Source organism: Echeneis naucrates, chromosome 1 (genome assembly GCF_900963305.1).
Source record: "Echeneis naucrates chromosome 1, fEcheNa1.1, whole genome shotgun sequence".
NCBI lineage: Eukaryota > Metazoa > Chordata > Actinopteri > Carangiformes > Echeneidae > Echeneis > Echeneis naucrates.
Window position 1 is genome coordinate 19,881,851 of NC_042511.1, and position 26,131 is coordinate 19,907,981.

Here is a 26,131-nt window from a genome sequence, read left to right on the forward strand (position 1 = left end):
TGATTATTAAATGCAAAATAAACCAAAATGTTTATACGCACAGATCTAATGTTAATGTACTACTGCACATATTTTTCTGCCAAGTCAGTTTTTCTAAATCATAACATTTACGCTAGAAGTATGCCCCATTTTCTCCTTTGCCTTAAAAAACTGTTTGGCTGCTTAATAGTAATAGCATGTATGGCCACAGGAAGCCATCCCTTTTCTTCACAAAAAAGAAATCAGTGTTCACAGGGTCTGATTATGCCAGTAGCCATAGAGTCTGGATGTATGTCTCAATCAACATGTCCTTGGTGTGAGAAAGGTTGTATAGCCTGCTGCTCCAAGTGGGACTCCTTTCAGGAGGTTGATAGTGCAATCGTAAGGCCTGCGTGGCAGCAAACACAGGGACAAGGTTATGATACTCGGGAGGGACTGAAACTCCGGGGTGGAGTAAGGAACAGAGGAGAGAGGAGTAGAATGTAAACAGCATGACAAAATGGGATCCATGATGTTACCTTTCCCGAGGACCAGTCAGTCTGGGGTTATGCTGCTTCAACCAGGGACAGCCAAGAAACAGGGGGGAGCCAGGACAGTGCATAGTGTGGAAGTTAATCCTCTCTTGATGGTTAGACCCACAGACTGTTCTCTCACAAACCCTGGCGAGTAGTTGGGTACAAGCCGCTTCTAGTACTCTAGAGTGCATTCTGGAATACCCCCTGTAGAGCTTTGTCATTCCACCCACTCTTGGTGGCGAATGTGTGAAACTCATCAGCCATCTTTGCAACACATTGTGTGCCTTGGCTGAGGGCCAGCAGCATCTTTGTGTGTATTTCTGCTGTGTTGTCATTTTCAAGGCATGCGACTGATGACATGTACCATGATAAGCTAAGATCCCACGTAAGTGGCCAATAAATAAGACATCCCTTGCACTCAGTGAGGTCATGTGGCAAAAAAATCTTCGTAATTGGTCAGAATAGGTCAACAACAGAGAAGCCTGTCCAACCTTCTGCAACGGAGTATCAATGCCAGCATTGCGAAGTGCCTGTGAGCCACAAGTGTTTCACCAAACATAGCAGGAGAAGCGGTACATTTATATATATGACTGACAACTATAAGACAGAGAGGAGAGTGTGTGAGATTCACATAATTTGTAAACTCTCCAGTTGTGTGGCTATATATGGATATATATGGGTATATATATATATATATATATATATATATATATATATATATATATATAAAACACTTGCAATAAATGCAGAATAAATGTTCAACAATAACGAATGTATATATACACACACAACTGGAGAGTTTTCAAATTATGTGAATCACACACACTCTCCTCTCTGTGTTATAGTTGTCATTTCGCAATGTCTACAGATCTCCCATTCACTGTTCTCTCTGTTCCACATAGTTGCTATACCTGTTTTAAGAAATGTGCACATTAGTTATTATTGAACATTTAATCTACATTTACTGAAGTATTTTTGTTGTTTATTGAATTTCTTAAAATCTAAATTTAATATTATTGCCAAACTTTCAAATGCTTTTTATTTCATGTTTCTATCTCCTCTAGAGCCTGAGAAAATAAGGTTTTAGTAAGCGAGGTCAATTTGTTCTCATTTTTTAGAATATACTGAGGATTAGAGGTTTACTTCACATTTTATTATGCCTTTTTTCCAGGCGAGGATTGGTCAAAATGGGTTAAGTCTGCTGGGTTCATTCAGTCAGCTCCTACTGTTACAGTGAATAATCAATTTGAACCCAAAGTGCAGACTCAACACAGCAATGGGGGATGAATCCAAACTTGAAGTTTTATTCTCAGCCAAGTAGGGTAACAAAAAAAATAAAATAAAATAAAATAAATAAACAATGTCCAAACATAGGAATAAACCAACACTAGAGGCTGTAGTTAAGCTGGTTGAGCAGGCAAGGCAAGAACCAGGCAAGCTGAACTGGAAGAGAGAGAGATCCTTGCAGAGCACACGACGAGGACTGACAAGGAATGAACAGACCAGAGCTTATCTGGAGGCTACAGGTGTATGCTGAATAGTTTTCTGGCCCATTTATGGTGAAAATAAACAAAAGGTCCAGGAGGAATCTTTGGTGACAAAGGGATAAGGGACATAATCCTTGGGCACAACCAGGCTCAGGGAGCTTGCAGCCACAGGTACTGCGCTGGAATATGGAGCAGAGATGACTCAGCACCTGTATGACAGGGACAGGAAGATGTGGTGGCAATTTTTTGTTTCCCAGGTGAGAGAATGGACATGCTCAACGCAGCCAGACTTGGGAGATTTAATATGAGCAAACATTAAACAGGACACAACACAGATTACTATATAAAACTGTTGCAAGCAAGCAACAAGTCAGAATTGTATCTAACTAGTCAGCCTAGTAGGGACAGAGTTCTTTCCTCCAGATGGGTTTGAGAAGTCTGACAATTACCCTGTGACCTGAGTTCAATTTTATGCATGCAACCTCTGGGGAGAACAAAGGGTGTTGATAGACCTTTGTTCATCATTTCCCTGAGGGGGGTCAGATGAGTCTTCCTGTCCTGTGGTAATGTTTATGACCTCAGGTGACAAATGCCACTTCCTGGCTATCTCCACAGGATCTTCACAAATGAAATGAAATCAAAGACCAGGTTAATCTGTTGAAGGAATCAGTCAGGAGTCGCATATGTCTTAAAAAAAAAAACATGGCATTTGGGGTCTCACAGTGCAGATTTCCACCATAGAAGAGACAGGACAGGAGGGACAAAGCACATACTATGGGAAGAAACAAAGTTAATGACTTAATGTGCAATGTAATGTGCATGCATGGGGGAGAAAGTGAGGTGCCCAGCGCAACCCCCAACAGTCTAGGCCGATAGCAGCCCAACTAAAAGAAAAAGAGTAATAAAACTTTTTTAATTTATTTTTATTTTTTAACTTTATTTTAACTGGAAGCTTTGTCTTGAAGGAAGGTTTTAAGCCTGATCTTGAAAGCTGTGACAGAGTCTGACCCCAGGACCGATTGGGAGTTGGTTCCACAGAAGAAGAGTCTGAAAGCTGAAAGATCTGCTTCCCAATTTACTCTTGGAGACTCAACATTGAATATTACCAACAGATGGGGTTTGTTAAGAGCAAAAGCCACAAACTCAAAGGCATGTCTTTTGGGATGAACTACCAATTTTTAAAAGAGATCAACGAGAGGCAAATTGTGCTGTACCCTGAAGGAATATCAGCAGAAAGGAAAGAGGACTGCAGTAACTGCGGACAAACTGCTCATGGATGGTCAGCTGTTCGGGGACGCCCTGGGTCTTTTGAAGGCATAAGTACCATGATAATATCAATATGGCTTAAACAGATTCAATATATATAACAAACATCAACCAACATTTAAAAAAATCTCACAAAATGTTAATATATGTCACATCTCAATCTATCCACTCTCCCTGTCAGTCTCCCCTTGCTTTTCTTTCCTCCCTTCTGTCTATGTCTCCCTCTCCTCCACACTGCCTTGCACTAACCCTCTCACCCCTCCACATATCCCCAATCCAATAGCTTTTCTCATTATGCCAATAGCTTTGCTGTTTCTTTTCCAGGTCTTGACATTCAAGTTTTATGACATATCCTGTGACTTTGCTGTACACACCTCCTTCAAATGTCTACTGTACTATTCTCCTCCCACAACCCCACACTCTCACATTCCCATCGAGAGTCCACCCCACTCTCTGATTGTAACATTTTACTTACTGATAGAAGTATTGTATACAGTACAGTACAATACAGTAAGTCTTGTATTGAGACACATGCAGACCAGTCTCCATATTCATTCACAGAATGATTGAATGCTCTCCCTCCCCATGTCTTACTTAACTATAGTATACTGGAATGTGCATGGCATTCGCTCATGGTCAAAAATAAAGCAATAAAAAAAATATATATTCTTTACATCACAATTTTGAAAGTAGCTATTTTCCTCATTCAAGAAACCCACTTACTAAACCAAGTCTTTTTTCTTGTTATAATAGTGGACAAAGAAGAGTCTCCATTTTAGTCCATGGGAGAATGCTCTTTACTTTAAACAATATGGTAATAGACCCAGAAGGCATACCTTAACTAACCCTAACCCAGAAGATACATCATTATCAAGAGATCAGTCTTTGTTAAATTATACATGAATGTGAATCTTTATGTCCCTCATAATGATGATCCAGTTTTCCAGCACACAGTTTTTATCTGATATATCAGCCACCCTGATGTACTTTCCAGATGTGTTAAAAAATGACATTTTGACTGTCATTGATTTTCCTTCCCAAATGGTCTGCAAAGTCCTCGCAGAGATGAGGGTCAGGGTTAGGGCTAGGATGGGGTTAGGTTTGGTGCTGCTGAGGGTTTTTTTTTTTTTTTTATTGATCTTAGTTAAAAGATTGAAGGTGGAGAAAAGAAATTTAGGGTTGTTTTTATTATCTGTATTGAGTTTTGAAAATGGGATATTCTTGCCTGTTTGACTGTTTGATTGTAGGATTTGAGTTGTTCACATATTTCATTATGAACTGGAAGTTTACTTTTTGTCTCTGCAATCCTACATTTTTCTTTAGATTTTTGATTTCATCACTTCTCCACGGGAGTATAGGTTTACTTTTTATGGTTTTAGTTAAAAGTTAAAAACCACAGAGTCCAATGTTGATTTCAATTTACTATTAAAATTGTCAACAATAAAATTGCAAGGTGTGGGTAAAATTTTAGCAGGAGTACTCTGTAAAATCTTGATAAAATTTGCAGCCACTTCAGAAGTAAGGTAGTGTTTAAAACTTTGTTGTTTACCTGGCTGTGTCTGACCACTACTACGTGTATTTTAACATTACCAGTTTTAATCACAGAGGACACACCAGTGGACAGGCCATAGGTTATGGCCAGGTCCAGGTCTGTTGTGAATCGTCTGTGTTACATGCTGATTAAAATCCATGCAGTTTAAAAGATTTAAAAATTCTCTCAACAAGGCATGAAGGCATGAAGCTCAAACGATGAGTAGCTGTTAAAGGAAACTTCCTTTGAGTTTAACATAATTTTAGAAATTGAAGTAGTTCTGCCTCCTCTTTTATCACCCCTGGTAGAAAATAAAAAGTTAAAATCTGGTGGGCAAGCCTTGATGCAGGCAACAGATGCAACTGGTGCATCTGTGCCGAGCCATGTGCCGAGCCATGTCTCTGTTAACAAACGCAATCTAACTTACTGTCTAAAATCAGGTCAGTCATGATAAAATATTTGTTCGCAAGGGAGCAAACATTTAAAAGTGCCACGTTGATAGTGACAGGTGGCCTGCTAACTGTGCAGGTGGATTGTTGATATTTTGGGAGAGGGCTGAGTTTTTTGAAGTTCACAGAGTGAACTCTGTGAGATTTGATTAGCAAGCGCTGAATGATGATGACAGGAATTGGTGAGCTGTTGGTGAAAAGAGAAGGTCCAAGTCTAATATTGTTTGTGTTATGATCAGAGGTGGAACTAAAAACATAGGAGCTGGGACCTGGAGGACATCAATCAGTTGCGGACGGGCCAGACTGTGTAGATTTCTGTATATTATCTACTAAGTAACTACACAAGTCTGGACTCACAATACCATGAGTTCTTACAGGAAATCCATGGCAAATATATGGATTTCTATCACTGCTATCCCAAACTCTAATAGATCAGGATATGTAGCCATTTTTTTTCTCTACTGTCCTTGAATACAGTCTTCACCATGGGATGCTGTGCTGCATGGGGATGCTCCAGTCCTTCAGAGAAAGACGTGCACATGTATAGTTTCCCCAAAGACAAGGACAGGAGGAAAATATGAATGGCTAAAGTCAGCAGGAATAATTATGACCGCCTTCATAGATTGTGAAAACAAAAAAATATGTGAGGTAATCATATTCAAACAATGCATTGCACATTTTCAAAGACCACACCATAGGGAAGTTGAATATTTTTTAATTAAAAACAGAGAACAAAAGGAGCTGTATAAGGTTGAGGTTGCAGAATGTAGAAAAAAAAAGACAGGAAAATCAATATCACTATCTTCATATCATGTGCTTTGCCCATTATTCTGCAGCATCAATAATAAATTAAAATTAAATAAAAGTTTAACTACAATAGCTCTCTCTACATATTAACCTTGCTATCAACAGCGTTGGATGAAGAGATATTTAAGAACAGAATTTGCATTTATCAGCCTGTGGCATCTGTTGCTATCATTATCCAGTGTGCTAGCCTAAACCTTTATCAGTTTATATTCTCTAAATATACTAATCAAGATGATGACAATCTGTTAACTTACTTAATTACTTGTGTCAATTTGATTTCAATGCACAGTCAATATGGAAATACAGTTATTTAAACATTTTACCTTGAAAAAGGGTAGCAATCTGCTCCATTGAAATACACTGAGCAGCTGTTAGCTTATCCTAACTTCAAGGAGCTTTCGAGGGTCTCCATACGACGCTATTGCTGTGAAAAAACTGAACCGTTGCAGAAAATGGAGTTGTCACCACTCTGTCTCTTAAGGCACTCTAGTATTCTCTATTTGTTGACCATCTAATGGACTTGCAACTAGCTGACAGTGTACCCCAAACACCTGAGATCAGCCCCAGCCCCCTGCAATCCTGACAGATAAGCAGTGTTGATAATGGATGAATATTGATGATTTTGCTCTGCTTGTCTATCCTTATAAGTCATTGTCTACCTCTGTTTCTCTATGTACTGACCACTGTTTCTGCCTATGAAAAGAAGAACCGGTCGAGGCAAATGGGCGCCCCCCCTGAGGCTGGTTCTGCTCAGATTCACAATGTGAGCAGTGACCACAAAGTTAATGTTTTTAACGTTTTCACCTGGCCTTGTATTTGTCAACAGCATTCTGGCTGATTGGTCTATGCAGTCTGTTGTGTATTGTTTTCCACTGCCTTCAGCGGAAGTCTGCACCCCTCTAGCTAGGTTTGTTTTTGTTTCAATCTCCAGGAAGTAAAGTTGGGACAACTGAATAGGCTCTAACAAACAATACACACATACACACCCATATGAGCATGAGCACACTTCACGAACACACTTTCTGTAAAAAGGGAAGGAAGTTAATGGTCTGCTGATGAGTAGATAAAATGTTGGCACATGCAGTGTTTTATTTGTCATTGTGTGTGTGTGTGTGTGTGTATGTGTGCGTGCCTGTGAGTGAGAGCGCAGTGAAAGGAACATTAGCTCCTACTTTCAACAATTTAAGTGCTTTTAGCACACTTAAGCAAACTTTAATAGGCAACTTTTACTTTAAATGCTCAAGTTAAATTGATTGATCAAAGAATCTATAAACAAAATAAATCAGTCAGTCTAAGGTACTGGTAAACAAATTAACAATACTAAATGAGAAACAACAGTCATGTACTAAGCTAAACACTCAACTGTCAGGTATCAACTGCATGGCCTGTCAGACCTGGACCAGGACAAGGAAAAGGAAAATAAGAGGATGAGGGGTGCAACGGCAAATCAAGAACAACTGAGGAAAAAAAACAAACGAGATGATATAAGACTATAACACATATGCATATATACATAACAATCATCTCTTAAAACTGATTTGATGAACTTGCATTCATGTAATTTTCCCAATTTTCTTACTTTCTCACTTCTCATTCTATTCTTTTATTTCTGATATTTTTTTTTACAAATTCATTGGTTTAACCTTTCTGTTGCGTTCACCCACACCTCTTATTTCAGTGTTTTAACTTCTCTTAAATTAACACGAAAATTAATCACCAACAAATTTTTATTCAATACTCAATACTCAATACAATAGCTGTGAGCAATGCAACAGAGTAGTGGTTAACACGAATAGCTGCAGAGAAAATACATATATGCACTGAAAATATATTCCAAAATGAACATGTCATATAAAAAAGAAATTAAAAATCAGAGACCTAAATCCTCAACATGAAGTCGTGTGAGTGTGTGTGCTTGAGTGCATGTATGCATGTGAATTCATGCACACAAGTAGCATTTGACACTAACGTCAGAGTGGGCCTTGCAAACATAGGCTTCACATTTGCAGCATCTCAGGCTCGTTCTGTTGTCTCTTGGGACACAGTGCTTCCTTTTCAGACCCATGTAGGCTTGGAGGTCTACCAGGTTTGTCCAGGTTTGTCACCTCCAGTATAATTCCCTCAAGGGACTCTGGTAAATAGAGTTGGAAGCTGGACTTGATGTCCTCCACAAGAGATGTTGCATACCATGTTGGCCCTGGTGTAATCTGTTTTCCACTCTCACTCTGCTTCCTCTGTCCTAAGGGGATCAAGACCAGAGCAAATCTCCACTCTTGGACTGGAATGTCTCTTCAGGTGCCTCTCCCTCTCCATCTGTTGAGTGGTCAGTCTCCTCAAAGTCTGAATCAAGATCAGTGTTGTCTTACACTTCTGAGACATTCTCCACTATTGCTGGTTCACCTTCAGTGCCCTCTTCATCTTGTTTTAAAATCTGGTCCAGAGCCTCTGGGCTGACAGATAATTGCAAGGTCAGTTGCCTACTCATTGTGCTCAAAGAAAAAGGAGTGCAAGGGAATGCCAGGTGGGAAAACATCCACCTGTATTTTAGGGGTCTGTGTGAAGATGATGTATTGATTAATCCGGAAGGTTTGGTTCATGTGGGGGTAGGCACAAAAGCATAGGAAAGAGATGGGTTCACAAAACAGACATCTGTCTCATCTGCGTGAAGACATGATACATTGTTTCATCAGGGAGTTGGTTCAAGTGGGCGGATCAGCACATAAGTTCAGGAAAAAGATATGTACCCAAAAAGACATTGTTCAGTCTGAAATGTGTGTGTGTTGGAGTGGTGTGTATTGGGATGTTATCTCCCAAAAGCAGCGGTGCCTTTTGAGCTAAGTTTGAAACAAAAAGGCCTTGCCAAAGCACCTCAGGCTGTATAGTGGCTCATATCTACTCAGAAGTTCAATTATGTGACTTCGAGCCAGGCATTGGGTTTAAATTTGATCAACCAAATCTTAAAATCAATTCTAAGAATATTTAACTGGACAAAAACTGTCAAACATTTGACAACAACTTCCTTCTATTAGTGCTGTAATCCACTAGCCTGAGGACATTACTAGTGAAGCGGGAGGGAAGTGTAATGGTGAGAGACCACCGTGACTAGGGTTGAAAAGACAAGGTGACAAAGCAGTTACAACAATAACAGCCAAAAAGAAAGCCACGATTTTGCTTTCAATCCCTACATTTCTCTGTTTCTTCAGTCACTCCTTTGTCAGTCTTTCCCCTCTCTCTTTCTCTCTCAGGCACTGCATCAGCAAGATATGGACCTTTTGACAATAGACAACTAATCCATCCAACAGCTATCTATATAATGTACCACAATTCCCTGTCAACCACTACAATATAGACAGGGTGGTGCAGACCATCATCTGGTTGGTCACTATATCCACAATGCTGCCCCTGAGATATGACCAAAATATAAAAAGGGTGATCAGCTCTCCCCCCAGCAGCCTTAAACAACCATGTCCACCTAGACAACATCTAGGTGTCATCAACGGATCTGAGAGGACTGGGTGAAGAAAGAGCTCAGTGGCAATTCACACCATATATTCCAGTTAAATCCATTATTAACAAATCCCCTCCCTCCCTGGCATTCAAGCCCGACTTTACTTATGACCTGTGTGTGTGTGTGTGTGTGTGTGTGTGGAAGTATGACACCATTAGAGAGGCCTGTGGAGGCCTAGCCTGGAGGCATTTGAAGGTGAGCTGTGGTATCTAGACAAAGGTTGCTAGATTAGATTGTGATCTGGGGAAAATAGAAGTCTAGGTTGTTCAAATGGACATCTGCTTCCATTGCTCTATGGTCCATTTCTGATGCTCCCCCAATGTAAAAATTTTTTGGGGTGGGAAGGTGTCTACATGGACATCCTGATTGGTCTGCAGCTACACAGCTACACAACACAAAACAACACAACAAACTGCAATGTTCAATATGTTCTGACACCTTTTTATCAGAACCAGCACTAACATTTTAGCTTCATTTTGAGCTTCTTTTTGATCAGGCCACATGATTCAACATTTACTCCCCAAACTATGATAATCAACTCAATAATCCCTGAGCCATGACCTTGTTCAGTGCTTTTTCTTCCTAGGACCAATTTTGATAGGTGCTGAGCACTGTGGATATCACCCGGCAGCTATGGTGTTTGATATCTTGGTCAGAGCATCTCACAGTTTGGTCTATGTCAGAATCTTCCATGTCCTGTCCCTTCACAAGTTCACCATGGTCCTCCTTCAATACAGCAACATCAAGACTAAATGTACCCCTGCTGCCTAATATATTCCAACGCTGGCAGGTGGCATGGTAACCAGGTATTTACTGTTATTCAATTAACTTCTCATAAGTTATATGGTATGACAGCATATGTGATCAAATCAAGTCAAATCAGATTTATTTGTATCACGCCAAATCATAACAAAGTTAAATCAAGGCACTTTACATATAAAGCAGGTCCAAACCAAACTCTTTATAGAATTATTTAAAGAGACCCAACAGATCCCACAATGAGTAAGCACTTGGCAACACTGGCAAGGAAAAATTTCCTTGAAGAGCCAGAAACCTGAGGCGCAACCAGGCTCGGGGGGGCGGCCGTCTGTCACGACCAGTTGGGTTGAGAGTGGGAGAGAGAGCGAGAACATGAGAGGCACAGGGGGGCGGGGTGGGGAAGGGTGAGAATGAGAGCAAGAGAGGGGGATGTTCAAAACAGGTGTAGGCAGGAACATGATGCTGCATGGAGTTCATGGAGATGATGCTGTAGTATGGAATTCGTGGGGCTGAGGGAGCAGCAGGCATTGCAGAAACATGGGGTGGCACTGATTCACCCCCTGCAGGATGAGGACAGGGAGAGAGACAAGAGGAGCTGGGAAAGACAAAATGCAGTACACATGCTTAGAACAGAGAGAAACAGGGATTTCTAAGAAGCATGGTTATTGGTAGCGCACGCAAGGGGGTGGGGGGGGGGTGCTCGGTCCTTCCCCCAGCAGCCTAGGCCTATAGCAGCATAGCTAAAGAGTAGGTGGACTTTCACTTTTTAACTATAAGCTCTGTCATACAGAAAAGTTTTAAGCCGGGCCTTGAAAATTGCTAAGGAGTCCGCCCCCCGGACAAATACAGGAAACCTCCAAAGGGACAACCAAATTCAGTTGAAACAACTGAAGGCCTTTCAGAGATTTGTTTGGACATCCAGATAGCATGGACAGCATGGACAACGGACAAGCAACAGATTCACGTTCAGCTTCAGTAAGACTAACATACTCATCCTGCTGCAGCAGTTTTTGTTTTTAGCTCCTCTTCTGTTTAATTTGGGTTTAGTAACTTTTCTAAAGTCAAGTGGTTGGGGGACAGACACAGTTTATATAGACCTAAAGATAGACAGAGACTCTATTCTATTCTTGGCAGTTGACCGCTCTGACTGAGGCGCAGAGGAGCGTATTAAACTGCAGCTCTGCCTATCGGTCTCTATTTAAGGTTGTCAAGGTTTCGGCTTTCTAATAAAATCGGCCATATTCCTAGGTATAAGCGACCCCATTCACAGTGGGGGACACCATCTCTCCTGATCAGACTAGGTCGCGCCCAGAAAGTCTTCCAGTTATCTATGTAGCCCACATTGTTTTTGGGACACCACCTTGACAGCCAGTGGTTAAACGTGAACTGGTTGGAGGTGAGCCGGGGCTGCTGCCTATGACTATGCCTCTTGGCTCGGACAGTCACCCAGCCACCCTGATTAGATCCCGGCTGCTCGGGAGGGAGAGAGACAAGAGGAGCTGGGAAAGACAAAATGCAGTACACATGCTTAGAACAGAGAGAAACAGGGATTTCTAAGAAGCATGGTTATTGGCAGCGCACGCAAGGGGGCGGGGGGGGGGGGGGGTGCTCGGTCCTTCCCCCAGCAGCCTAGGCCTATAGCAGCATAGCTAAAGAGTAGGTGGACTTTCACTTTTTAACTATAAGCTCTGTCATACAGAAAAGTTTGAAGCCGGGCCTTGAAAATTGCTAAGGAGTCCGCCCCCCGGACAAATACAGGAAACCTCCAAAGGGACAACCAAATTCAGTTGAAACAACTGAAGGCCTTTCAGAGATTTGTTTGGACATCCAGATAGTAATGAGTTACAGTAGTCCAGCCTAGAAGTAACAAATACATGGACTAGTTTTTCTACATCATCTTGACAGAGGATGTTTCGGATTTTCGTAATGTTTCTCAGTTGAAGAAAGTTGCCCTAATGACTTGTTTTATGTGAAGGACAAAGGACATGTCCTGGTCAAAGTAATGGGGAACAAAAAAGAACCAGGACTTCAAAATAAAACAGGAAGTTACAAGGACAGAACACTGAACATGAGAATTAACTCAAAACCTGACAGTACCCCCCCCTTAAAGGACGGCTACAGGTGTCCCTGTAGTTCCCACAGCTGGGACGACAGCCGACCAACCTCTGCCATCCACGCCTCCCGAATCTCTACCTGGCAGAAGAGCTGGAGATTCACAAAACCAAGTCCCGGGGGCTGGGGAACAGCAGGTGGAACTGGTGGCCACTTGGTCCTTTTGTTATGCCGAAAAACGCGGTGAAGTGTATTGCAGGGTGAGGACCCAATTGCAGGAGCCAGAAACCAGGTAGGTGATGATTAAAAAGACTTTAATCTGAACTAAATTTATAACATAAACTGAACAAGAAAACAAATCTGACAGGGCATGGACAAAACGACAAGGCATGGACAACGCAACAAGGCAGAGCATGGACAACGGACAAGCAACAGACTCTGACAAGAAACTGACAAGGACAAGACTGAAAACAGGACTTAAAGGAAGGAAGTAAAGTAATGGGGAACACAAAAGAACCAGGACTTCAAAATAAAACAGGAAGTTACAAGGACAGAACATTGAACACCAGAATTAACTCAAAACCTGACACTGGATCAATTTTGGCTTTTTAAGCTGGGGTTTAATGACTGCATTCTGAAGTACATAACCCAAAGATAAGGTGAAATTAATCAGATCTACGATGAACGGCTAAATTAAGTAAAACATCTCTTGAAAGAGGCTAGTTGGCACTGGGTCTAATAGACAGGTTGATGATCTGGATAATGAGAATATAGAACCTCGCTCTGAGAGATTCAGAGGTGAGAATGATTCCAGATGTACAATAGGCATTGCAGTAGATTCAGGAGTTGCTGTATCCAGCAGAAGATTATTGTCTAATGTAGATAAGAGCTGATGATTTCTTTCTCTGATTGTGAGAATTTTGTCTGTAAAAAAGGCCATAAAATCATCACTGCTTAGAGCTAAGGGGATCACTGGTTTAACTGAGCTATGGTACTCTGTCAGCCTGGCTATAGTGTTGAAGAGAAACCTGGGGTTATTCTTGTTTTCTTCTATTGGTGCTGAGTAATTGATTACTTTCTTTTTGAGAGGGGCAGCACATCATCAACATTTGAACACAGTGTGGCCATAGTGCTAATCACAAGGTCATCAACCTGTGTATGGGAGAAATCCTCATTTGAATTTAGATATGGCATTGTTGGAAATGATGACCAAATGTTCTCTTTAAATTTAGTGACAGCATCTTCAGATAAACACATAGTTGAATTTATTCCTCGATGCAGTGCAGCCAAAAAAAATAAATTCAAATGTAATGAGGTAATAGTCGGTCAAAAGAGAGTTTTGAGGGAAGATTTTTAACTTGTCAGTTTCAATTCCATATGTTAGAACAAGGTCAAGGATATGATTGTAGCGGTCAGTGGGTTCATCCACATGCTGGGAACAGCCAATTGAGCCTCGTAGGGAAAAAAAAAACCCAGAACCTAGACTGTCGCTTTCTACATCTACACGTATATTGAATTCACCCAATACCATGATTTTATCTTTACCACTCAAATTGGAAAGGTGAAAAACCAGTTCTGTTAATTACAGTTTTCTGAGTTTATATCATTTATAACCTGAGTTAGTACTCAGTAAAGACTAAGAGTGAGGCTTTCAGAAGACCTACAGCTAGACTTTGGCCTAGGGTTGATTAATAGGCTTGATTGAAATATCGCAGCCACCCACCCTCCTCAACCTGTGGTACGAGGGACATGAAATTAACATGAGTGGGGGTGTAGCTTCAATAAGACTAAGATACTCATCCTGCTGCAGCAGTTTTTGTTTTTAGCTCCTCTTCTGTTTAATTTGGGTTTAGTAACTTTTCTAAAGTCAAGTGGTTGGGGGACAGACACAGTATATATAGACCTAAAGATAGACAGAGACTCTATTCTATTCTTGGCAGTTGACCGCTCTGACTGAGGTGCAGAGGAGCGTATTAAACTGCAGCTCTGCCTATCGGTCTCTATTTAAGGTTGTCAAGGTTTCGGCTTTCTAATAAAATCGGCCATATTCCTAGGTATAAGCGACCCCATTCACAGTGGGGGACACCATCTCTCCTGATCAGACTAGGTCGCGCCCAGAAAGTCTTCCAGTTATCTATGTAGCCCACATTGTTTTTGGGACACCACCTTGACAGCCAGTGGTTAAACGTGAACTGGTTGGAGGTGAGCCGGGGCTGCTGCCTATGACTATGCCGCTTGGCTCGGACAGTCACCCAGCCACCCTGATTAGATCCGGGCTGCTCGGGAGCCGTTGGGGGGCAGGAAACTCTCAGCTGCCGTAGAATCTGGTCAGCCCGCCCTGGCTACAGGGGGGCAGCTGTAAAGCTTAGGAAGGGGGAAGAGATGGAGTTCTGGGCTAGTATAAGTTTGATAACGGAATACTGTTGATTAATCAGGTGAATAGCAAAAAAATAGCAGAGACAGCACACGAGGTAACAGAGCACAACCACCAGTGACAATGACGTAACACGCTGATGAAAACCCGTCACTGAAGACAGACAGCACATAGCGTTACCAAGAAAATGCACAGCCACAGTTTAGTCTGTCAGATTTTTTTTTTTCATTTTTATTCATGCTCACCTTTTGGTTGTTTGCTGCAATGTACTGGCCCTTGTGAAGTCTTAACATTTTGTAGACTCTCCTTGACTGAGGGTCAAGAATGTGCCCCCTCCACTTAACCCCTTAAATAAACCAGCTTAATTTAATTTTAAATCCAAAATCTATTTTTCATGATGAAACAACCTGTTATTCATCAATTCAACTCAATTCAATTCAGTTTTAATATGTATGGTGCCACTCTCAAAACAAGTCATCTCAGAGCACTGAGGGCATCATAAAACTTATATCCAAGTTTTCTCTTACACAGTGCAGAAAGACTTAATCTAAGCAGTGGACATTCGTTTTTATCACAACACAATAGTCATAATTGATTTCTTTACAAAATTAGAGGTTTATTATTACTATTGCTAAACGTACTCCATTGGTGAAGTGTGCCGAAATTAGTTTTAAATTAATTGTACTGAATGGAAACAGCAGTCAACTGTCAACAGTCTGGAACTTTTTGGTAACATAGTTATATAGTTGCTACTAAGACTGCTCTTTAAAGGTACCAACCATGCCACCTCCTATCAAGGGCCAGGAGGAACCCTTAAACATTTAATATGTTCATCAGCATGTTGCATGACCCACTCTGAATTCCCCGAACAGGAACAATTTAACAGAGGTGTAGCTGGTCTAAAAAATATGTTGGCTTTATTACAATATAAAAATCTAAAATCTCATGCAAATAGGCATGAGGCAAAATAAACAGAACACTCCAAGACAATAAATGGATGGTAGAAATTTGTACTTATTGTACTTCTTACAATAAGAAGTCTGTCGATGTGCTATGCACAACAACCAAGAAAGGCTGTGAGACAAGAACGATGCAGACAGAGGAAACCCCAACATGCACAACAATCTTATCAATTTATCGATTACACAACATGCAGTGTCTTGATTAAGTATACATAGCACTACACAGTACCACCAGCGCAGTCCCACCACAGAAAAGAGGCAGTGTGACACTGTGGAACTGGCCTTGAACAGAGTCAAACAGTTGGTATTGATAAAAGGTGGACAATCGATGCCTGACGCCTAGAACATATAGCCTACAAACCTATAAGCCAACAGTGTTAGAATGCAACAATTTTAGTTATATAAAAACACAAAAATAACTAGAAAAATAAAATAACTCCCATGGAAGAATTAATGTGGGAGGGCAGGGAAACATCCAGTGCTCAGCAGTGTCTTTGAGTTTCTAGCCCGGGATCATTCGTAGTGGTCACATCAATCACGAATGTTATTTTCACTTTGTTCGACGCCGTGACAGGACGCACCCGCCTGGGTATCACCCTGTGTGAGTCACCATTTAAAGGTGCTGCAGCCAAGTCAAAGGGGCTCTGCACTGAGACAGGCAACAATTTATTACTTCTTGATTGAAGCCAGGCCACATGACCAGAGGCAATAAAATCAGAGGGAGTGTTGATACCAAGCAATGCATTTGACATTCCCACATAGTCTTATAGAAATTCAACTACAAAATACTAGTATTCTCTCATTTTCTGAACCATGAGCATGACCATGTATGAACAATAAATAAGAATAAAATGAAATAAGAGACACAAAACAAAAATGTGATGAACAATCCACTCTAATAAGCACATGTAGGACAGTATGCAAGTGTGTGTGCATGATTTTTGCAGATATACTTCTCAAAAGTGCAGCCCAAAATATTTGTTTTGCAGCCCTTTTTTGGGGGGCAGAATTGGTATCTTCTTCTCTTGCCTGGCCCAGCTGCAGCCTCAGGTAGGTCAGGACAAGATTCAGCCACCTGAACAGCTTTCACAGGTTACAAGTGCTTTTCCCTGCTGAACGAACACCACAAACACCCTCCTCTTGTTCTTCTTCTCAGACATCCAGGTTGATCTTATTCCATATCACAAAGGCATTGTATGAGGACACATCAATGATGTTATGGAAGATGATGTGTGTTTGTGTGCCTTTGTACTTATTTGTGGTGTGTAAATGTTTTTATTACACCAGGGTCAAAAATGACCCATAAGACAAACTTTGTACGATGGTGGTGTACAGCTTTTGTGGAAATATGAACAAAGGCGATGTTTTACTTTTTCTAATGTTGGGGTCACTTTGGGGAAAGTCATAAAATTGCAAGTTGGAATAAGGTAATTTAGGGGTTTTTTTCTGCTGTTAAACATGGGTCATTTTTTACCCTTAGGACAACAGGAGGGGTAGCTGCTGTCTCTCTCCTCCACAGTTACAAGGTCTGAACCAGAGCTGCTTTTAAGTGCCTAATATAGCAAAAAGAAATCAGCCGGCCACATAGGTGTGCTGATAGTGGGGCATACCCTGTATGGCTGAGCAATTATTCAATTCAATTCAATTCAATTTGTGGTATGGTTTTGGGGGATTGCTTGATATGAGGTAATAATGAAGTCAAATGTACTTCTGGGTTGTTTTTGGGACATTGTAGAGATCCTCTATTTGTTTATGTGTTACCTTTGTTTGATTATCAAGTAACTATGAGTTGGTCCAGAGGGAGCAGCTCAGCAGTTAAAAGCCTCTGGCCATCAAGGCTCGGATGGTTCAGTCTAGGGGTTGTCGCTGAGCAGAGCAGGGGAAGATTATTGTCCGTACTTTTTCCTCAGTTTTTCCTTAATTGTATTTGTCAGATATCCAAGTTTCCTGTTTTTCACCCTTTTTGTAAATAAAACACCTCAAACTACTGCAGCGACTCCAGCCATCCCTTTTCCTTGGACAGTAACACACAGTTAGTGTAACACATGGTGGCAGTGGTGGGACGGCCAAACACAAGCATGATCATATTTTTAAAAAGAGACCTGGGCTATGATCTCAAACCAAGCAGCCACAGGAGAAGGATGAGGATGAGTGGGAAACGGCCGTGACATCAGAAGAAAAGACACAAGGATTTAAGGCACAAGCGGCAATACTCAAAACACGACGCTTGCATCCTGGACAATCAGCAGAACGTAATCTCGACCTCAGAGTTGGTAGATCTCTCTTGGGAGATCTCTCTTGGCTTTTTGGCCAATCAAAAGAAGAGAGATGATCTTCTCAAGGAAGAGCTCCTGACAGCCTTTGCAGCCCCTTTCATCCGGGCAGTCTGCCACAGCAGAAAGTGTGAGCCCCAGACTGCATCTCCCGACACCAGTACCCAGAAGGGCTAGCCGATGTGACGCCCCTGACTGGGAAAAAACTGAATGGCAAGTCACCTTGAAGTGGGATTAAAACAAAATGTGCTCCTCTGGCCCGAGACCCAGGAGATCATTTAGAAAATGTACTGACCTAGAACAGAGGATTTCTACTTTTAAATCAAAGATTGATGCCCTATAATGAAGGACGGATGAACTGCAGGAGACATCTCATGGAATGAGTACAGCAACAGCTGGAAACACAGAGAATGTAACCCAACAGCATAGTATAGCATTGAATCCATTGACCTCACAAAGGGAAATGAGAGTACTGAGCTTTGGCACAGGCAGGGTGCCAGACCAAAAGGCAAAAAACGTAATACAAGAACTGTAATTATGTCACCTCAAACTCAGATCAGAAATACAGACAGATCAGTAAACTGCTATCGGGCTTGTGACCCTAAGGGAAACCCAGAGCCCATAAAACTATGGAAAAGATTTGAATGCCTTCTTTTGTTAACTGTTTACTTTTATTAAACCGGGTTTTTATGTTACTTCCTTTTCCCCAAATGAGCTGGTCGTAACATTTCCCAAATGCTTCAGTGTCTGACACAAAAAACAAACTTGCAGAACAGGTGGCAAAATAGGCAACTATCAGGCGTATCTTTATTGATGTTGGAGCAAACGACATTTACAAAGAATAGCTGTATGTCCAAGAAGATTTCAAGGAACTTTTCTCTGCCCTATTTAAGCTTGGAATACAAACTTTCATCAGTGGCCCACTCCCAGCAGAGGAAAGCTTTGTATTTACCAGGCTATTCAGTTTAAACACCAGGCTCACAAAAACATGCTTTTCAGTTGGGATAAATTTTATTGACAATTTTAACCTTTTCTGCAATTGCAGATTCTCAGATCCTCAGATTTTGTTACTGACTATTTACAGGCCTCCAAAACATTCAGCTAAAGTCTTTCTTGAAGAGTTAGGTGAACTGATATCAGTCATTTGCATAGAGTTTGACTGTCTTATATCAGGGGATCTAAACCTGCATGTGGATAATCCGGAAAACAATTATGCCAAGGAATTAATTGCACTAATCGATACTTTCTCCCCAATACAGCATGTACAGGGGTCAACACACACTCAAGACCATACCCTCGACCTTGTTATCAGAAAGGGTCTCAATGTCTCTACAGTTGTTAAGGACTGATCATTTCTGTGTGTTCAATGTCCCCAAACACTCAGAACAGATCTATGATGGCAAAAAGGAGAATCATAAATGATCAGACAAGTGGTCTTTTTGATCAAGCACTTTCACAGGCATCAAATAAATTGTCAGACTCGGTGGAAGACTTATTGGCTCACATTAATGCAAAAATGGCAAACATTATGGATGACATTGCTCCATTAAAATTGAATAAAGTTAAGGACAAACAGAAAGCACCATGGAAGCAAAATCCAGCAGTTAAACTAAAAAGAGAGTGTAGGAAGACTGAAAGAGAATGGTGTAAATGCAAACTTCAGATCCACGATGAAATCCATAAAGAGATGCTACACACATTTAACTCAGAAAATAGAGATTGTCTCGCTTAGCATATTTCAAACATCATCAGTTGAAGTTCAAATAATACTCATGTTTTATTTTCCACTGTTGATAAGTTAACAAATCCCCCCTCACAATTAATGCCTGAATTTCTCTCAACTAATATATGCAATGAGTTTTCATCTTTTTTTCAAAGGTAAAATGATCAAAATCAGATTCAACATATCTGCTCAATTACTTATTCAACATCCAGAACTTCCAGTTACAAATAGAAGGAAACTTAACTTGATGTCAGAGTTCAACTTGATAGACTACGAAACACTTGAAAAAAATGGTACAGAATCTCAGCTCCTCCACACGTGGTTAAAACACCCTGCCCACAAATTTCTTCAAAACTGTTTTTCACCTTATAGCTCCAGATGTCCTTCACATTGTAAAAGTATTACTGCTGTCTGGTAAACTAAACAATTACAGGCCCATATCCAATCTACCTTTTATTGGTAAAATTATTGAAAAAAGTAATCTTTAATCAAGTAACCACCTTCCTAACATCAAATGGGTATTTTGATTACTTTCAGTCTGGTTTTCAGGCAAATCACAGCACTGAAACAGTTCTCATTAAGGTTTTCAGTGACATACACCTCAACATAGATTCAGGTAAAACATTTGACACTGTTGATCACAATATTTTACTACACAAACTAGTACACTGGGTTGGATTTACAGGGATAGTTATCAACTGGCTCAAATCATATCTACAAGAAAGGAGCTTCTTTGTTGCCATCAGCAACTGTACTTCAACACCAACGTCCTTGACCTGTGGTGTTCTCCAGGAGTAGATCTTGGGGCCATTATTATTCAACCTCTATATGCTTCCACTTGGACAAATCATTCAAAAATAATTAGATTTCATATCATAGCTATGCATATGACACACAAATTTACTTAGGTCTTTCCCCAAATGACTATGGTCCCCTTGAATCTCTGTGTCAGTGTATAGAAGAAATCAACACCTGGATGTCTCAAAATTTTCTTCAGCTGAACACAGAAAAAACTGTAGTAATGTAGTAAAAGTAATTATATTTGGAAAAAAAGAGGAAAGACTTAGGGTTGCCACTCTCCTTGACACAAAAGGTTTGACAGCAAAGGATACTGTTAAGAATCTTGGTGTATTAATCAACAGTGATCAAAATTCCAACAGCCACATGAAAGCGATAACTAATTTAGCTTTTTACTACCTCAAACATTTTTCCAAACTTAGATGGCTGATGTCAAAACATGATTTAGAAGAACTCATTCATGCATCTATCTCTAGCAGGGTTGATTACTGCAATGGACTTTATAGAGGGCTTCCTAAAAAAAGACTATCAAACAGTTTCAGATGATTCAAAATGCAACAGCTAAAAACAAACAGAACAGATCACATTACTCCGATTATTAAGTCCCTACACTGGTTTCCAGTAAGTCATAGAATTGACTTTAAAGCGCTACAGCTTGTTTATAAATCATTAAATGGCGCAGGACCTAAATACCTATCAGACACATTTCATCAGTACACACCTGCTCATCCTCTCAGATCCCAGGAGAAAAACCTGTTAGTAATCCCGGCTGATAGAACTAAACATGGTGAAGCAGCTTTTAGCTACTATGCAGCTCAGCTCTAGAACCAACTTTCGGATGACATTAAAAAGGCCCCAACTGCAGCTAGTTTAAATCTAGACTTAAGACCAAACTGTTCTCAAATACTTTCTGACACTGAGTTCTGGGTCCGTCTTTTAATTATTCCACCGTGTGTCTTTTATGTTTTTCTTGTTAATTATTCTTTATTTTTACATAATTTTACCTCATTTTATGCTTTTTTTATTTTACATTTTTACAGTTTGGTTTTGTTTATGTAAAGCACATTGAATGACCTCTGTGTATGAAATGTGCTATATAAATAAACTTGACTTGACCAGTCAAGGCTGTCTTTTCCTTTTTTTACAGGGACCCCTGTTGACCCCTCAGTAGTCCAGCGTGAGGAGTCCAAAATACCTATCTATCACCAAGATGAAGCCATTGAAAATTACCTTCTACGTTTCAAACACATGGCAAAAACATGGCAGTGGCCAAGGGAGGAGTGGCCCTACCTACTGATTACCCTGTTGACCAGGAACACCTTGGTGGCCATTCACAAAGACAAGCCCAGCAGCTACACAGACCTGAGGGAGGCACTGTTGGCCAAGTTTGACATCTCATCTGAGACCTATCCTCAACGGTTCCATGCCACTTCAACACTGTACATCAACAGACAGATGTACCACTGGCTGAAGGGCCTCTATTGATAGATTTTCCCAGCTTGTGAATGAACCCGCTCACATCTACAATCACATCCTTGATCTTGTCCTAACATATGGCATTGAAATTGACAAGCTAACAATTTTTCCTCAAAACTCTCGCCTGACTGACCATTACCTTATAACATTTTAATTTACTTTAATGGGCTGCATAGCTTTGAGGAATAAACTCAGCTATAGAAGATGTTTATCTGAAGATGCTGTGGCAAAATTTTAGAACATTCCCAACAATGCCATATCTAAATTCAAATGAGCATTTGTCCCATACACAGGTTGATGACTTTGTGATTAGCACTATGGCCACACTATGTTCAAATTTCAACGATGCCGCCCCTCTCAAAAAGAAACTAATCAAACAGAGGAGGCTGGCTCCCTGGTATAATTCCCAAATCCGTCCCTTAAAGCAGACATCAAGGAAATTAGAAAGAAATTGCCGTTCCATTAAGTCGGAAGAGTCTCACAGAGCCTGGAAAGATAGCTTTAACACAAATAAAATAGCTCTCTGCAGTGCTAGAAGTTCATATTACTCAGCACTAATAGAAGAAAACAAGAACAACCCCAGGTTTCTCTCCAGCACGGTAGCCAGTATGACCAATGACCAATAACCAATGATCCCCTTATGGATTTTTATGGGCTTTTTTACAGATAAAATTCTCACAATCAGAGAAAGAATTCATCAGCTCTTGCCTACATTAGACAATAATCTTCGACTGAATACAGCAACTCCTGAATCTACTTCAACGCCTCTTTTACATCTCAAGTCATTCTCACCTCTGAATCTCTCAGAGCTAGCTTCTATAGTTTCATCATCCAGACCGTCAACATGTCTATTAGACCCAGTACCAACTAGCCTCTTTAAAGAGATTTTTTATTTAATTGAGCCATTCATTCTAGACCTGATTAATTTGACTTTATCTTTGGGTTATGTACTTCAGGCTCTTAAGACCATAGTCATCAAACCCCAGCTTAAAAAGCCGATCTTGAAAATTGCTAAAGTCCTCTACTCTTTAGCTAAGCTGCTATAGGCCTAGGCTACTGGGAAAAGGATTGAGCATCTCTCTCCCTCTCTTTCCCTCTCTCCCTCCCTTCCCCCTGCATGCGCTGATAAGAACCATGCTTCTTAAAAATCACTGTTTCTTCCAGTTCTAAGTATTTGCACTGCATTTACTAACCATGTTCTTCCGAAGTCTCTGTCTCTCCCAGTCCTCATCCTGCAGATGGTGACTCATCGCCATCCCATGTCCCTGCAACGCCTGCTGCTCCCATATCTTCATGAATTCTGTACTACAGCAATCTCCATGGACTTCATGTTGCAACATTTTCACCCCCCCCCCCCCCCCCCCCCCCCAATGCCTCTCTCACCCTCTCTCTCTTTCTCTCCCACTCTCAACCCAACCAGTTGAGGCAGATGGCCACCCCCCTTGAGCCTGGTTCTGCCCGAGGTTTCTGCCACTTAAAGGAAGTTTTTCCTTGCCACTGTCGCCATGTGCTTGCTCATCGAGGGATCTGTTGGGTCTCTTAAAATAATTTTAGAAAGAATTTGGTCTTGACCTGCTCATGTAAAGTGCCTTGATGTAACTTTGTAATGATTTGGCACTATACAAATAAAAAGTGTTGAATAGCTGCTGCAAGTGCTTCCTCCAGACACCAGAACATGGGTAAGGGAACATGAACCCAGGGATGGCCAGACGGCAGAGAAGTTTGCTATGCAGTACATGAATGCCAGAAAAGGAGCCCCATCTCGGCCAATATAGGTGGATACTAGGGACTACAACCACTCCAGGGACAGGTTTGCAAAGACCTTTGAAGGTAGTCAGTTGGAAAATGACAAGGGACATCCCGCTCAGTCTTTTACTAGGACTCTGGTATGTTATCATTGTCAGCAGCAGGGACATAAGGCATCTGTTTGCCCCTTGAAGAGGCCAAAATTGGCTGGACTGTGTTATGTGCCTAGACAAGGGGAGCAGAGTGACTATCAGGATGGGGAGGGAGAGTTTAAGTCTGTTCCACTAAAAGTTAATGGTAAACCACTTACTGCTCTTCTGGATTCTGGTAGCTCCATTCCATTCATCAGGAAAGGTTGTGTGCCTTGTACGAGTGATTACAGTCAGCAGAGGATTTGTGTGTACATGGTGATTGTCAGCCAGAGCCACAGGTAGAGCTTACAGTTGAGGTAGATGGACAAAAATATCTGACAGTGAGGGTGGTGAAGAATCAACCAGTAAAGATGCTTTTGGGACAGGATTTATGTGTGCTGTATGATCTATTGAATAGGGCTAAACACCTTAGCAATGCTCATGAACCTGTATCTAGTGTTTGACCAGCAAAATGCATTTGTCTTTTTTTGTTATGACATGGTCCCATGTCATTGTGAACGGGCCAAACAGGAAACGTGTTACCCGGGATACCAGTTGGGGAGAGGTGAACTTCGGCCTCAGGTGGTCAAAGTTGAGGCCATTCTGAACAGCCCTAGGTGCCACACCAAGTCTCAAGACCTTGACCTGATCGGTTGGTACCGATGATTCATTCCTCATTTCTCCACACTGGGAGCCCCCTTGACCAATCTGTAATCATGTGAAATGGAGTGGGGAGTGTGAAAATGCTTTCCAGGGCCTGAAGGAGAAATTGTGCTCTTTCCCTGTGTTGCAGAGCCCTGACTTTGAGAGCCACTTCCTGGTGCAGGTGGATGCCTCTGGTGTGGAAATTGGTGCCATGCTGGAGAGCCAGATGAGGAACATACAGTGCTGTACCTCAGCAGGAAACTTCTGCTTCGTGAAACTCTATACTCCACAATCAAGAAGGCGTGTCTAGCGATCAAGTGGGCGTTGGACAGCCGAAGATACTACCTTCTTGGGAGGGAGCTTTGACCTGAATCCAGTCAATGTAGGACTGGAATGCAAGGTTGACTAGGTGGTACCTGGAGCTTCAACCCTGCAGAATAAAGCAGGCAAGGAGAACATAACAGTGGGATTCCTGTCAAGACTGCCAAACATTGTTGCTGCAGGAGAGGAAGGTGGCAATGTGATGAAGGCCCGTCACTGAGGACAGACAGCACATGCCTCTAAATCAAATCAAATCAAATCAGATTTATGTGTATAGCGCCCAATCATAACAAAGTACTCTACAAAGAAAATACACAGCCAGAGTTCAGTCAGTCAGATTTTTTTTCTTCTCTCTCTTCTCTACATTTAAAAGTTCTGAACTAGAGCTGCTCTCAATTGTAATATAGCAAACAGAAAACAGCGGGGCATACCCTGTGTGGCTGAGTAATTATTCAATGAAGTTGATTTGTGGTAAGATTTTGGGGGATTGTTTGATATGAGGTAACAGTGAAGTCAAATGTACATCTGGGTTGTTTATGGGCAATTGTAGAGAGCGTCAGGATCAGCCAGTCCTTGTTCCAAGTTTAGGGGAAGTAGTAGATCTAGTAGATCACGTGATCCTATGTTTCTATCGAAATTTGTTGACTCTATGTTCAAGCCTTTCCTGCATCTGAGTCCCCACAACCTAGTGTGCAATGCACATATATTTCAGATTTGTTTAACTGGTTTGAACTTAGTCACCATGCATGGTACATTACATATGTACATGTAATTGTTGGGATTTTTTTTCCTGTCTCCATGTTTTGTCTTGTCACTTTCTGTTTTATTTTGAAGTCCTGGTATCATCCCTGTCAAGTTTCCCACCTGTGGATTGCCTTCCCTGCCCTAATATGTTTCACCTGTCTTGTTATCTCCCTCCTCCTTGTGTCCTTACAATCAATACGCTCCCTGCCTGCCCCTGTCTCCAGACCTGCTCCTTGTTGTGTTGTTAGTTCCATTTTTATTTATGCCCTGGTTTCTGTTCACCCCTTCCCGGATCCTTTGTACTGCTCTGTGTTATTCTGTAAGCTCTGTAATGCCCTGCATTACTCCGTAAGATTCTGTAGAGTTCTGTTATGTTTCCCCAGTCCTGTAATGTTCTCTAGTATTCTCTAGTCCAGTATTATCTTGTAGTGTTCAGTCGTTCCAGTATAGGATTCACCTGTTACCTTTATTTGATTATCAATTAACTATGGGTTGGTCCAGAGGGAGGGGCTTGGCAGTTAAAAGCTGGCCATCAAGGCTTGAGTGGTTCAGTCTAGGGGTTGCTGCCGAACAGAGCATGGGAAG

The 26,131-nt window shown here is 41.3% G+C and overlaps 1 protein-coding gene across 3 annotated transcripts in view; it reads left to right on the plus strand.

Annotated features, from left to right (window-relative positions):
• The window catches only part of vegfc (vascular endothelial growth factor c), an 87,168-nt gene extending 62,026 nt beyond the window's left edge, over nt 1-25,142 (plus strand). The window contains exons 7-8 of one of the 3 annotated variants that reach the window (XM_029503783.1): nt 8,279-8,357; nt 21,631-21,663. In XM_029503783.1, coding sequence (XP_029359643.1) covers nt 8,279-8,354 — 76 coding nt within the window. In that variant the 3' untranslated portion in view covers nt 8,355-8,357; nt 21,631-21,663. Of the gene's footprint in view, nt 1-8,278; nt 8,358-21,630; nt 21,710-24,629 lie in introns of those variants that run through there. The other 2 variants (XM_029503776.1, XM_029503788.1) reach the window with 2 other exon arrangements.
• Nucleotides 25,143-26,131: the final 989 nt, after the last annotated feature.